General features: G+C 50.8%; 1 protein-coding gene across 2 annotated transcripts in view; it reads right to left on the bottom strand.

Annotated features, from left to right (window-relative positions):
• Positions 1-15,080, bottom strand: part of Hic2 (HIC ZBTB transcriptional repressor 2) — a 28,530-nt gene that overhangs the window by 3,285 nt on the left and 10,165 nt on the right. Inside the window, exon 2 of one of the 2 annotated variants that reach the window (XM_051150608.1) lies at positions 1,661-1,758. In XM_051150608.1, the coding sequence (XP_051006565.1) occupies positions 1,661-1,686 (26 nt within the window). In that variant the 5' untranslated portion in view covers positions 1,687-1,758. Of the gene's footprint in view, positions 1-1,660; positions 1,768-15,080 lie in introns of those variants that run through there. The other variant, XM_051150609.1, reaches the window with a different exon arrangement.

Genomic DNA, 15,080 nt, shown 5'->3' with positions numbered 1-15,080 from the left:
CTAAACCAAGTTCCTTTGCTGGTCTCTGGCCTGTAACCTTTGTTCTACCATCTCTCAAACACCCCTCTGGGCAGCCAAAGCTTCTTCCTTGCTAACTCTTTGTCCTGACCCCAATACTGTATTCTATGTCCTGTAACTATTGGGTCCTTACAGACCTCACCATTATACAGGAGTCCAGAGATACCTGGGCACTGTGACCTCGTGGGCCCTGAGCCCTTTCTAGGAAGGGCTGTCTGCCATCTGGAGCATGGGAAAACAGCACACTCATCCCTGCAGACGGGGTGCATAGACTCCAGCTGCGGTGACGAACAAGCACACGGTGCCTGCTGGTCTGCACAGGCATCTGTCAGTATAGCAAGTGTGTCCAGGTGGGGTCCAGGCAGAGAAGCAACTCAGCCGGAACAGGACCCTCCACAGGGATCCTCCAGCAGAGCAGGCTTGGTAAAGGGTGCCAAAGGCCCCAGGAGGTCCGAAGCAGCACTCCACAGAGACCTCAGCTGCAGTCTCAACTCCACAACAGCACAAGGACCACAACACTAGTGCCAAGGAGATGTCAGTGTCCTGAGACCACAGCCATGGAGACACAGCTGCCAGCTGTGAAGCAGCAAGGCCAACAGCATAGATAGCTCTGTACCACCCCCAACTATTCCTTTTTTTTTTTTTTTTTTTTTTAAGACAGTCTGGCCTGGACTTCTAAGAAATCTATCTCAGCGCAGGAGAGATGGCTCAGAGGTTAAGAGCACTGTCTGCTCTTCCAGAGATCCTGAGTTCAATTCCCAGCAACCACACGGTGGCTCATAACCATCTATAATGAGATCTGGTGCCCTCTTCTGGCATGCAGGTGCACAAGCAGGCAAAACACTGTATATGTAATAAATCTTTTTATTAAAGTGTGGGGGCAAGCACTGGGCAGTGGTGGAGCATGCCTTTAATCCCAGCACTCAGGAGGCAGAGGCAGGTGGATCGGTGTGAGTTCGAGGCCAACCTGGTCTGCAAAGGGAGTCCAGGACAGCTAAGGCCACATAGAGAGAACCTGTCTCGAAAAATCAAAAAGAAAAAAGAAAGAAAGAAACAGGCCTCCCTCTGCCTCCAGAGCACCATTACTAAAAGAACGTGCCTGGCTTCCGGGTCCAATCTGAATAATTAGCTGCACTACTCTGAAGCTCAGGACCACCCAAAGATGCCCCACCCTTTCCTGGAAAGGCTCCCGGTCTATCTTCCACTGGGATGGCCTGCTACGCCCTGCCTGCTCCCCTCCCTTGATAAAGAAATTCTCTTCAGCCCAACAGCTGCCCTTGTTCAGAGAAGGAAACCCTAACACTGCATATCAACACAAATGTGACAGGAATGCTACTACTGCTCTTAGGGAAGGCCTGCGGCCACCACAAAGCAAGACCTGAGAGGCGGGACACGGTGAGAACCAAGCCTTCTCCTTCAGCTAGGTAGAAACAGCTTCAGGTCTCCACGTCAGGCCCAGGCCTGGCTGGAGAGACACGGGAGGCTAGTGCCCACGGCCTGGGCCACAAGCCTTAGCCACCCACGGGCAGGCGGGCTGCCTGCACTGTACACAGGCCACAACGGAATCCATGCTACAAAGCTGTAAGAGACTCAGAAAGCCCCAAGGACTGGAGACCAGTGTGACTCTTCCTCCCAGGCCTACCGGAGTGCCAGGGGCCCAGAAACCATGTGAGCAGCAGCCGGCGGGGGTGGCCTCCTTGAGCGCGCAGACTTCCTGAAGGTGCATCAAAGCCCAGTTACCTGAGGAGAGGAGGGCAGGTATCAGTGAGGGAGTAGGAACATGAGGAGCATGAGAGAGGAATCTCTACTCCCAAAGAGGTCCACAACGCCTCAGGCCACAGAGCAAGGGGGGGAAAGGAAAAAAAAAAAAAAAAAGACCGGGAGACCTAGTATCAGGTATAAGCGGCTAGGAGGCACTGCCTTGCCCATTGTAGAAGCCCCACGCCTTTAGTCCCAATACTACCAGAGACACGAGGGCATCTGTAAGTTCAAGGCCAGCTTGCTCTACATAAGAGGGTTCCAGAACAGCCATCTTGGGAGGCTAAAGCCAGGCACAGCTGTGTGGCAGGAGGCAAGGCTGGCCATATTTACATAACAAAAGGTCAACCGCAGCCACTTGTGGAAGGCTATTTATAAGAGCTGATCTGACCGAGGCCTCCCTTCCCTTCTTCCCTTGGCAACAGGCCCTTCTATCTAGAGCCCAACCCAGCAAAGGGGCCAACATCAGTCCCAGGAGAGGGGTGCTCCCGCCACCGCTCTGGGCCCTACAGGAGGAGGCATCTTGAGGTTCTGGGCCCCTGTGCTCCATAAAGAAGAGCGTGGTCTCTCCTGGAACTGGCTAGAGTAGAGCCTGTAGCTGCCAGGAACCCATCTGTGACAGCCCTTCCCCCACACCATCCCTAGGGCCACGAGGGCAGGTCCCTCAGGAATGTGACCAGACCTGGGGTGCAGGCCTTAGGCTTCAGGCTGTCAGCTGTCACTCCAGCCCTGGAGCGGCTCCCGTTTCAGAGGGGGCTCATTATGCCAAAGGCCACAGAACAAAGGCCAGCTCTGGAGCTTCAGTGAGCTGCTCACTAAGGGGACAGTGGACAGAAGTGAAGCCAGCAGAACTGGCAAGATGGACACCAGTGACTACAGAGAGCCACGGAACCCATCTTAGCCAGCCAGAGCCCTCAGCCTAAACCAGCCCCCTGCGCAGCCACGGTCAAATCCTGAGTCACAGAGCCCTTGGCAGGGACTGGGACACCAGCTAGACACCACTCAGGGAGTGCCTGCTGAGCAGCCCTGCCAGGCACTTGTCCAGCCACGGTTAGGCTGAGTGGCTGACCAAGGTCTAGCAAGGCAAGGAGTCACACTCTTCCTGTTCCTTCCACCAGGGGGAGCTGGTGCAAACCCAATCTGACAACTCACCGGCCCAACTCAGACCTTCGCCCCACGGGAGGACCCATTGTTCTTTTCTTCCCAGTCCTAAAGACAGGCAGCTAGCTATCTTACCAACTTTTCTTGGAGAAGCCATAGCCTGGGAGACTAAAGGCTGAGGAACATGGCTAGGTACAGCAGCCCAGGAAAAGTCAGATAGACTTCCCTAAAACAGGATGCAGATACAGGCAAACACCCAGCAGCTCCTATCAGGTTAACAAGCCTGGCTGAGGAGCACCTATAGGCATGGGGGCATTGGGCCAGGCGACCTTGAATCTCAGGGCTGACCAAAACAAATCCTTCAGAAGCCCAGGGAAAGGTAAGAGAAGGCCAGCACAGAAACTGCCCTCTTGTCGGGGCAAGCTTCCCCTGTGGGTGGGCCCCAGCAAGTCCGACCTCCACACACAAGGTCCAGCTTGCTCCACTGTAAACATGACTAGAAGGAATAATACAATTCTGGGTTATCTTTCCAGCCCCCACATGAGACAACAGCATGCAGCCTGGCAGATGGAATAATACACACCCACTACACTTAACCTCCTCTTTCTCTTCTTCACATGACAGAAGGCAGAGGCATGTGCCCCTCCCGCTGGGGGCAGGCTGTGAGCCCAGAGAGGGGCTAGCATACACAGCACAGGTACAGAACAGCACACACACACCATACTGCCCCCGCCAAGCTTCCAGCTCCCTTCAGTTTTTCGAGACAGGGTTTCCTTGTGTGGCTCTGGATGTCCTGGAACTCACTCTTGAACTCAGATCTTCAGGCCTCAGCCTCCTGGGTGCTGGGATCAAAAAGACACAAGCCTTTTAAATGTTAGCGCAGCCTCACAACATCCCATAACTACAGCGAGCTAGCGGCTTACCCTTTGGTTAGCAGGGTCAAATAATCACTAACCCATGGGTCAAAATCCTAATGCTTTGTCTTTTAGATAGGGCTGCGTATATCCCAGGCTGGCTTCCACATAGCAGAGATGCCCTTCAATTCCTGATCTCCATCTCCCAAGAGGTGGGATTACACGTAACATAGACCTACCTCAAAATTTACACAATTTTCTACTAGCTTATTGACTTTGCGCCATTCCATTTTGGGAAAAATTAAAAGTCAAACTACAGCCAGGTGTGGTGGCCTTTAATCCCAGCACGTATAAGGCAGAGGCAGTGGTGAGTTTGAGGCCAGCCTGGTCTACAAAGCCGAGTCCAGGCCAACCAAGATAACACCAAGAAACCTTGTCTTGGAAAAAGAAAAGAAAAGAAAAAAAACACTAAAAGAAAGAAAAGGTCAACTTTAGCCGGGCGTGGTGGCTCACACCTTTAATCCCAGCACTTGGAAAGCAGAGGCAGGCGGATCTCTGTGAGTTCGAAGCCAGCCTGGTCTACAAAGTGAGTCCAGGACAGCCAATGCTACACAGAGAAACCCTGTCTTGAAAAAAACAAAAAACAAAACAAAGTCAACTTTACACTTTAAACCAGATAGGATGACTCAGATCTGTAACCTTGGTAACTGAAAGGCTAAAGCACACGGATCACATTCTGAAAACCAGCTTGAGCTTCAGAGTGAGACTTGTCGGAAAAACAAGAGCCAGCCTGGCACAGTAGCACACTCTTTAAACCTAGCACTTAGGAGGTAGACATGGGTTCTCTCTGTGAGTTCAAGGCCAGCCAGATCTTGAGTTCCAAAATAGTCAAGAGCTATGTAGACACCCTGTCTCAGAAAACAAACAAACAAACAAGGGCAGCTACATGGCCCCATGAATACAGGCACTTGCCATCAAGCCTGGCCCGCATTTGATCCCCCAGACCCCCCACGACCAACACACACACACACACACACACACACACACACACACACACACATGAGGACATTCATATCAAGCTCTACAAAAGGCAAAGGTGGCGCACATCAGTGCAGGCTTATGTTGGCAGAGCAGCCACAGTAGCACAGGCCCGCCGTGTCTCCAGAGTCAGTCAAAACCCCAGCCCAGCACAATGCTTCCAAGCCTCCCTCCCTTCCCCCATGCCCCCACAATCTCAGGATCCAGTCACCCCATCTCCCTGCCTACACACAGGCATTCACAGAGCCTTCCCACCCTCTCCATCTGCCTCCTACCCTCAGAATGGAACCTGGCTGGGGGAACGGCCACCCGTGAACCCACTGAGAGGGTCACAGTGCCCACAAAGGCTCAAGGACTAGTGAAGAGGGCTTCTCTTCCCTGTACCCTACGACAGGACAGGGGCACTGTTATGGCTCAGCATGGAAGAGCTGAGAAAGGTTTTAGGATAAAGGTGATTCTTGCTTAAGCAGGAAACTGAAAAGGTCTCCATTCTACCCCTTCCAAAAAGTGCTGCCTCAAATCAGCCTGGACACCCACCTTTCCTAGTGCCATGGTCCCCAGAGGCTGCAGGCTCAGCGCGCGCTGGCTACCGAGCTTCCTGTGACTCCCTCTGGAACCCAAGCTGGTAGGCCAGCTTCTAGGACCAGAGGACTACAGGCCCAGACCCAGGGTGTGGTTTCAAGCCACATGATGCTCCTCACCCTTCTGCTCAATGCCTGATCCCCTCAGGCAGGAATGAACCCTCCTGGAGGCATCCCAGGGCACCTGGACTGGAATTCCTCTGCTTCACACCCAGCCAGCAGGCCTGGTGAAAAGGGAAAAGGCCAGGGAAGGGGCCGTCTATCCACTCAGCCCTCTTGAGAGCCTCATCCTGCCTTGCCCGTGCAACTACTGATACTGTACCAGAAGTGTGCTTCCGTGTACAAGGCAGAAGCACAGTCCTCCTCCTGAGTGCCACCACCAGGTAAAGGGTAAGATGTGACACCAGGAGCACTGAAGATCACAGCACAGCCACCAGGCAGCTTCTATAGCCCAGAGATTTAATGGCTTCTGACTGTGTCAGAGAGGCCCCCAGACATGTCACTCCCTGTTGCAGGAATCTCATTTTCCACCTGTGGCTCACCCTAACCTGGGCTGTCTGGGAGAGATTAAGCAACTGGGGATTCCCAAAGCCCCAGCCAGGGCCTAGCTGTGGGCACAGTCACACCTCAGACTCCGTTTAGCCTGTCCCCATCCTGGGCTCCTCCATGAAACCCTACCCACCCTGGCCTTCTAGCACAGCCCACAGGCATCTCATCTGCCCAAGTGAGATAGGTCTGGGTGGGGGGCTGTGCACTGACTGGACAGGTCTGAGCAGGTCTGGTCTCACTGAAGCCTCCCACAGGCCTGTAAGGTCCATTATCTCTCCCTCCAGCTGCCGATAAGGTTCTCGGGGGTTAGGCAACTTGCCCACAGAAAAAGAGCACATAGGTAGCAGGGTGGGATCTAAAGGCTGACTTGGGAGGGGGCTGTGGCCAACGCTCCTCACTCCCAGGAAGGGCCTAACTACACGGCGGCTTGGGAGAGCTCAGGCTCCTTCCCTTCCTACCCCTGGAGGCCTGGAAGCCTAGCTCACCACTAGCACGCTTGCCCAGCTTCTGTAAGGCCGTGGGTTCAACTCTAGTGCCACAAAACCAAAACAACACTCTTCCTCCACCAAAAGAAACAACAAAGTAAAGACTGCCATGCAGCCTGCACTGAGGGCTAGGCTGGGCTTGCTGCTTCTCCAAGAATAACCCTAGCCCGTGTGGTGACCTCCTGCCCTTTAGGTTTGGGCTTGGTAGTAAGTTGCTCTGGGCAAGCCCAGCCAAATAATTTAGCCCAGACTTGGAGGCTAGCCAGCCACTCCTGGCTCTCTCCCAAACCATCCTCCTGGAAAGCAACAGGCACTTCAGGTGCCAAGAGCCCTCCTCTTGTCACGGCTTCTATGAAATGCAGCACTCAGGCTCTAAGAACACAAGTGATAGGATCAGAGACAGGCCCGGCCTCCTGCTCCTCCAGCCCAAGACCAGCTCTGTTGCACATACAGGAAAATGATGCTCACATTAGCCTATGGCATATTCCAAGCCAATCCTGACATGGCGTGCCCCAAAATGAGACCTGCCTGGACCCAGACCACCTGCTCAAACATGCTGCTCCCTAAGCAAATAACCCTCACTATAAGAAAGCACACAGTAGATCAGGCGTGGGAGGCAGAAGCAAGCGGATCTCTGAGCTTGAGGCCAGCCTGGTCTACAAAGGGAGCCCAGGACAGCCAGGGCTACACAGAGAAACCCGGTCCCGAGGGGAGGACAGAGTGGACTGGTGTCACCAGGAAGGCCTGGAAAGATGCACTGTGCGGCCCCACATCAGGCTGTGTGCCTCGGCTCAAAGCCACAGCTTTGTTATTCATTCCCAGCACCGGCCACTCTAGCTGGAGACAGCTGATGAGTCCTCTCTGACAAAACTGAATAATAATTTCAAAGTGCGATGAACTGTTACAAGAAACCAGGCTACCTGCAACACAACAAGAGCTCAAACAAACAAACCAGCAACAAAAAAGCCCTCCTAGGCAAGTGTAAGTGGGAATTCAGGGACCTCTTGTGAGGTCCAGGACGATCAGGGCTACAGAGTTACAGAGTGAGACCTTGTCCAAAAACAAACAAACAAACAAAAAGTGTAAGTGAGAATTCAGGAGGCAAGACAGGAAAGGTGAGAGTCCCCAACAGGCTCCAGCCCTAGCCTCCCCCCACACCCTTCTAGCAGGTGCAAAGGGCCCACTACAGACTCACCAGTCAGAATCTGAATCAATTTTTTCTTTTCTTTCTTTTTTTTGAGACAGGGTCTCTCTGTGTAGCCTTGGCTGTGCTGGAATAGCTCTGTAAACCAGGCTGCCCTCAAACTCAAAGCCATACACCTGCGTCTACCTCCCAAGTGCTGGGATTAAAGGCATGCGCCCACCACACCCAGCTTGAATCATTTTTTCTTAGATTCATTCATTCATTTATTCATTCTGGGGGGTTGCGCATGAGCAGGCCACAGCGTGTATATGGATACAAAATGACAACTTGTGGAAGGTGGTTCGCTCCTTCAAACATTTGGTTACCTGAAGTCAAACTCAAGGAAGAAATCAGGCTAGCTGACCCGCTGACTCATCTCGCCCACCGGAAGAGGCTGCATCAGACGTTTCGGTATGAGATCCACTGTCTGGGCTGTGAGCTGTCCACTTCTTAGAAAGCCCAAGGATCTACAGTCATACTAAGTACTTAACAGCGATGTCAAATAGAAAGACAAAGCCCCAAAAGGAAGATACATTTCCCAAGCCAACAAGTCCAACAGCTGGTGACTACAAACGGTATACCTAGAACAAGCGATAGCTGAGGCCCAGGACGAATAGGGCGGGCACCCTCAACAATGACTGGCCAATGGGCACTGGTTAGAAGAGGCATTGGCAGGTGGGACGGTTCAGCACATGCCGCCGCGCTGCTCTCTCATCTCCCAATGTACTATGTGTACTTACGCATGGGCACACACACACACTATGTCTCGTCACGCAGTATGGCTGTCCTGGGATTATGTTAGCCAGGCTGGCCTCAAACTCCCAGGCATCCCCTGCTTCTGGCTCCCAAGTGCTGGGATTAAAGTCACCACCAGCACTGTTAAATAAATACAGTTTTAAGCCGGGCGTGGTGGCGCACGCCTTTAATCCCAGCACTCGGGAGGCAGAGGCAGGCGGATCGCTGTGAGTTCGAGGCCAGCCTGGTCTACAAAGTGAGTCCAGGATGGCCAAGGCTACACAGAGAAACCCTGTCTCGAAAAAACCAAAAAAAAAAAAAAAAAAAAAAAAAAATAAATACAGTTTTAAGGAGAGGAGGAGAGGCTCCACAGGCCAAGGAGTGCAGCTCCCAGGTACAGGACATGCCTAGCATGAAAGAAGCCATGGGTTCCATCTCCAACACACACACACACACACACACAGAAAAAAGAAAGAAAGAAAAAAAGAAAAAGAGCTAAAGTAACCGTGCAAGGGAGGACAGCACATAGGCAAGGAGGCAGAAATTCCACAGGCAAGGAGTTGAAAGGGCACCCGGAAGCCTGGGCCACCCAGCTGGAAGGACTATCGCAACAACCATCTCATCTGCCCGGGGACATCCTTCAAATGAGATAACTGAACCCCAGAGGGAGGGGTATGTCACAGCTGAGTCACTAAGCAGCCACCTAGCCAAAGGCTGTGGGAGACAAGACTCCAACTTCCCGAAAAGCAACACTAGCAGCCAACAAAGTATTAAATCAAGTAGGAACTCTACAGAAGTAAAATAAAGCAAATGTCAGCTTACACTTTATCACAGCTATGGTGAGGCCCGGCACGGTGGGGCATTCCTACAGCTTTAGCTCTCAGGGTCTCAAGCCTGGCAATCAGCATAAACCTGAGGTGACCAGCACTACAAAGTTCTGCCTAAAGATCCCAAACCACTCTGCCCACGACAGTGTGACCACTGACTAGGACAAACTTGAGATGGTACAATCTCAAGATGTATGAGAATCAGGGGGGGGGAAAAAAGCCTAAAATTTCTTTTCTTTTCTTTTTTTTTTTTTTTAAGATTTATTTATTTATTGTTATGTATACAGTGCTCTGCCTGCATGTACATCTGCACGGCAGAGGAGGGCATCAGATCACATTATAGATGGTTGTGAGCCACCATGTGGTTGCTGGGAATTGAACTCAGGACCATTTGGAAGAGCAGCCAGTGCTCTTAACCTCTGAGCCATCTCTCCAGCCCCAGCCTAAAATTTCTTATCAGAATGGAATGGTGGCTAAGCGCAGCACCCCATGCCTGTAACCCCAGTACTCAGGAAGGCAAAGGTAGGCAGATTGCTGAGTTCAAGGCCAACCTGGTCTACAGAGCTAGTCCAGAACAGCCAAGGCTACACAGAGAGACCCTGTCTCAGGGAGGAAAAGAAAAGAGAGAGAGAAAGAGACCTTGTCTCAAACAGAAGACAGATGGATGGATACATGGAATGTTGTTTTGTTTTGGTGCTGCTGTTTTCAGAGACAAGAGTTTCTTTTATCTCCGTAGCCCTGGCTGTCCTGAAATTCCATCTCTAGACCAGACTGTCCTTGAACTCAGAGATTTGCTTGCCTCTGCCTCCTGAGTGCTGGAATTAAAGACATGTGCCACCAATGGCAAAGATTATCTTACATGTATGGGAATTCTGTTGCATGTGCACCTGTGTACTACAAGAATGCCTGATGGCCAAAGGCCAGATGAGGGTGTTGGCGCCCCTGGAACATAGTTCCTACATATGAGCTGCGTGTGAGTTCTGTGAATAGAACCCAGGTTCTCTGCAAGAGCAACCAGTGCTCTTTAACCACTGACCCAACTCTCCAGCCCATATTAATTAACCAAACAAGGATTGACAAAGATTTCCCAGGAACAAATGATTTCAAGCTTTATGCATTTGTTCATGTGATTGTGTCGTGTGTGTGCATGAATGTGCTGTGTGCTTTTTGTATGCTTTGCACGCGTCTAACGTATACGTGCACACCTTTACTCACTAAGCTGTCTTGCTGGCTGGAAGAGGGTACTTTACAATGGGAGTGGGATTATTCCCAGAGAGCCAACAAAAGAGCCGGGGATGCGGCTGGTTAGTTAGACGAGTGTGTGTCTAATGTGTACAAAGCCCTGGGATCGCCGGGCGAGGTGCGGCACCCCTTTAATCCCAGCACTCAGGAGGCAGAGGCAGGTAGATGGATGTGAGCTTGAGGCCAGCCTGGTCTACAAAGTGAATCCAGAACAGCCAAAGCCACAAGGAGAGAGACAGAGACAGAGAGAGAGACACACAGAGAGACAGAGACAGACAGAGACAAAGAAACAGAGACACCTAGAGACAGGGAGAAGGGAGCCAGGTATGGTCCCAGCACTCAGGAAGCAGAGGCAGATTGAGCTTGAGACCAGCTACCTAAGATCTTATCTCAATTTTAATTAACTTTCTAAGAGGGAGCCTGTGCACACACATAGGTGTGTGATCCCAGTCACTCAAGAAACTGAGGCAAGAAGATCACAAGCTTCAGGCTTGTCAATGAAAAACTTTGTCTAAAAACCAAAAGGAAAAAGAGGAAGAGGAAGAGGAGGAGGGAGAGGAGAAGGGGAGGAGCTGGAGACGCCTTAGCAGTGATTGTTGCTCTTCCAGAGGAGCCCTGCCTTCTACCCCCAGCACCCATTTCAAGAGGCTCACATATGCCCATAACTCCAACATTTCCGTTCTCTGAAGGCACTGTGCTCACATGGGTATACCCATACACAAACATTAAAAACAAAATAAATCTAGGGGCTGGAGAAACAGCTCAGGGGTTAAGAGTACTTGTTATTACAGAGGACCGAGTTTCAACTCCCAGAACCTATGTGGTAATTCAAAACCACCCCCAATTCCAGGCAGTCCAACACCCCCTTTCTGACCTCTGCAGGGACCACGTACAACGTGGTGCGCACACATACATGAAGGCAAAACGTCCATTAAAGAGAAAATAAATCAAACTAGATGTGGTGGCACACACCTTTAATCTCAACACTGGGGAGGCAGAGGCAGGTGGATCCCTGTGAGTTCAAAGCTAGCCTGGTCTACAAAGTGAGTCCAGGAAAGCAAAGGCTACATAGAGAAACCTTGTCTCGAAAAACAAACAAACAAACAAAAACCAAAAACAAAAAAACAAAAAAAGAGAGAGAGAAAATGAATCTTATTTTAAAAAAACAAAAAGCAGCCGGATGATGTGGCATACACTTTAATCCCAGCACTTGGGAGGCAGAGGCCAGCCTGGTCTACAAAGCAAGGCCAGGACAGTCAAGGCTACACAGAAAAACCCTGTCTCAAAAAACAAAAACAAAAACAAAATAGACAAAAGGCTGATCTTGGTGATACAAGCCTTAGAGGCAAATAAACAGTGAGTTGGACATGTAGACAGAGGGGAAAAATTTTTTTTTCAAGACAGGGTTTCTCAGCCAAGGCTATACAGAGAAACCTGTCTCAAACAAACAAACAAACAAACAAACAGAAAAAGATAGGGTTTCTCTGTGTAGCCTTGGCTGTCATGGACTCACTTTGTAGACCAGGCTGGCCTCAAACTCACAATGATCCACCTGCCTCTGCCTCCCGAGTGCTGGGAGTAAAAGTGTGCACCACCACCACCGCTGCCTGGCTGAGTAAAAAAGTTTTTAAAGGACATTTTGGAAAGGCTGTTTATCCTTGAGGAAGGAGATTTAGGGACAGAAGGTAAAATGAATAGGGCTTTCTTTTCCTGGATCAGCACAGCTCAAGAGTGAAAGATGGGCTGCTAAGGGCAAGACACATGACATGTGAAATGGCACCACAGCAGAAGTCCAGCTGCAGGCACTGCCGTCTCTACAGTACAGCCAGCCCTGCCACCTTTGTGTATGCACAACACAAACCAAGTCAAACGAGCTACTTTGTGTTTTAGGGTCCAAACAGACGCAGGGAAAGGCCAGCTCACAACCCAGACATGTGGCCAGTACTGTAAGGGAATGGAAGCTGAGGTGAAGGGTCGCTGGCCTCTTACAAGGCACCGAAGAGCTCCGAGTAGGATTATGGTACTGACTTCAGCGGCTGTAAACTTCCACTATTGATCTCTACTTTCTCTAAAATGGTGTAATACACAACTCACATCATCTGGCCACAGAGGTTTATTAGTCTCCTACTTTCTAGCACTAATCTCTAAAACCTACTAGAGAAGCTGAGACTACTCTGTATAAAGCCCCGAAGCAAGCTGGGTGTGGTGCATGCCTGCAATGCCAGCTCTCTACAGATGGAGTCCAGGACAACCAAGGCTTACAGACAGACCCTGTCTTGGAAAACCAAACAAACACACAAACAAAAACCCAAAGAATATGGTGACAGTAACTCTGAGTGCTTGTCACTGACGCTAGGGAGGGTCAGGAACAGAAGTGCTTCAGCTAGTGCTGGTGTTAGGTGAGGCTGGGAGGGAGGGAGGGAAGGAAGGAAGAAGGAAGAAAGGAAGGAAGGAAGGAAGGGGAAAGGACCGAGGGGGAAGAGTCATCCATTAGAGGGCTTGGCCTGTGGGCTTCTCATAACATTTGGAAGGATGAGGTGGGCTCAACAGCCCTCAAGTAAGAGCTGAACCTAAGGCTGAGCTTGAGCTTGAAGGAAAGCGGCAATGGGGCAGTGACGTGATGCACTCTGGAGGAGGATGTGGGATGAATTGTACTCAACTCAGAGGGACAGAGATTCAGTGCTGTGTGCTTTCTGGGGGACCCCAGCAGAGGGCATTCCTAGTTCTAGATAAGGGTTAATTTTTCCCCCTGAGACAGGGTTTCTCTGTGGAGCCCTTTTGTAGACCAGGCTGGCCTCAAACTCATGAGATCTACCTACTCCTGCCTCCCCTCTGCCTAGAGAGGTCTGGGATTAAAGGTGTGCGCCACTCATCTCAGGTAGCTCCAGCTGCCTGCCAATTCCTGATGTTCCAGCCTCCACCTCCTGGGTGCTGGGATTACAGGAATGTGCCATACCCAGCTCTTGATCTGTTTTTTTTTTTAATGCAGGATCACTACATAGCCCAGGCTGGACTTGAACTGAAGATCTTACTTTACCCTCTCAAATAGATGAGAGTGCAAATGTACACCACAGGGTTAGAAGGTTGCTGAAGCCAGTTTGGTCTTCCAAACACTACACCACCAAGAAATCCAATGAGTTAATAACGCTCCATATCTCATCAATCAAGTCTTGTCTGGACATGAAGGCCAGGGCCACTTCCTCCAGAGCTGTACACCTTATTTGAGACAGGGTCTCTCAAAGTGCCCAGCCCAGAATCATGGATACAAGTTTTCCAAAATTATAATACTCACTTGAATGTTCAAATTTACCACAGGCAACCAGTAATTTCCTTAAAGGAGAAGGCTCACATAGCTCATAAATGCTGGTCGAACATGGTGGGACACCTTTAATTCCAGCACTCAGGAGGCAGAGGCAGGCGCATCAATGAGTTTGAGGCCAGCCTGGTCTACAAAGTGAGTCCAGAACAGCCAAGGCTACACAAAGAAACCCTATGTCGAAAAACCAAAATATAAAATAAATAGGTAGATAGACAAGATAGATGTGAGTCATTTGTTCAAACTCCCTAAATTTGGAAGTTTGCCCCCTGCCAGGTGTGGCGGTGCACGCCTTTAATCCTTGAGCTTGGGAGGCAGAGGCAGGCTGATCGCTGTGAGTCTACAAAGCAAGTTCCAGGACAACACACAGAGAAACCCTGTCTCCAAAAGAAAAAGAAAGTTTGAATACCAGCACGAACATATGTGGGCCTCTCATGGGCTCAATCTTTGTTGTTGGTGTTGTTGTTTGTTTGTTTTTCAAGACAGGGTTTCTCTGTGTAGCCTTGGCTGTCCTGGATTTGCTTTGTAGACCAGGCCAGCTTCGAACTCAGAGACCCACATGCCTCTGCCTCCCGAGTGCTGGGATTGCAGGTGTGCGCCACCACGCCCAGCTTCCTGGGCCCCATCTCGTACTCAAGTTCCACAGAGGAGCCCATAGATTCTTCCCTCTGACCACTCTGAGCACTCAGTGCTGCCGGGCAGTGACAGCCTCCCTCTGCCTTACAGAGAGCACTAAGGTGTGCACAGCAGGCAGGCACCTGAAACAGTGGCTGGGACCAGTGTGGTGATATACATATTTCATCCCATTATTCTGGGGGCAGAAGGCAGAGGTAGGCTGATCTCTGAAAGTTCTAGGCCAGCCTGGTCTACATAGTGAGCTCCAGTACAGCCAGGACTGCAGACTTCATAGTGAGACTCTGTCTCAAAAAAAAAGTGGGGGAGGGGGGTACAGGATAGGTACTGGGGACTTGGATCAGTAGGTAAAGTGTCTAGCATGCAGGAAGCCCTGGGTTAGATCCCTAGCACCAAATAAAACCAGGCCTGACTGGCCAGCGGGTGATGGTGGCACATGCCTTCAACCCCAGCACTTGGGGAAGGGGGCAAAGAACAGCTGAACTAGAGTAACAATTTCTGGATTTTTTTGAGATAGGGTTTCTCTGTCATCCTGGAGCTCACTCTGCAGCCAGGCTGGCCTCAAACTCAGAGATCCACCTGCCCCTGTCTCTGAGGGCTGAGATTAAAGACACACACTACCATGCCCAGTTTAGAGTAACAATTTCTAAATAAATGAAAGGACTGTTTGAAATGGCATCCATGAGCCTCGGGCTCCAGGGCTGTGGATACAAAGGACAGGCCAGTGGGGGAAGGTGCTACCAGGAAGCAGGATGTGGAT

Source organism: Acomys russatus, chromosome 8 (genome assembly GCF_903995435.1).
Source record: "Acomys russatus chromosome 8, mAcoRus1.1, whole genome shotgun sequence".
Classification (NCBI taxonomy): domain Eukaryota; kingdom Metazoa; phylum Chordata; class Mammalia; order Rodentia; family Muridae; genus Acomys; species Acomys russatus.
This window is presented reverse-complemented; position numbering and strand designations above follow the sequence as displayed.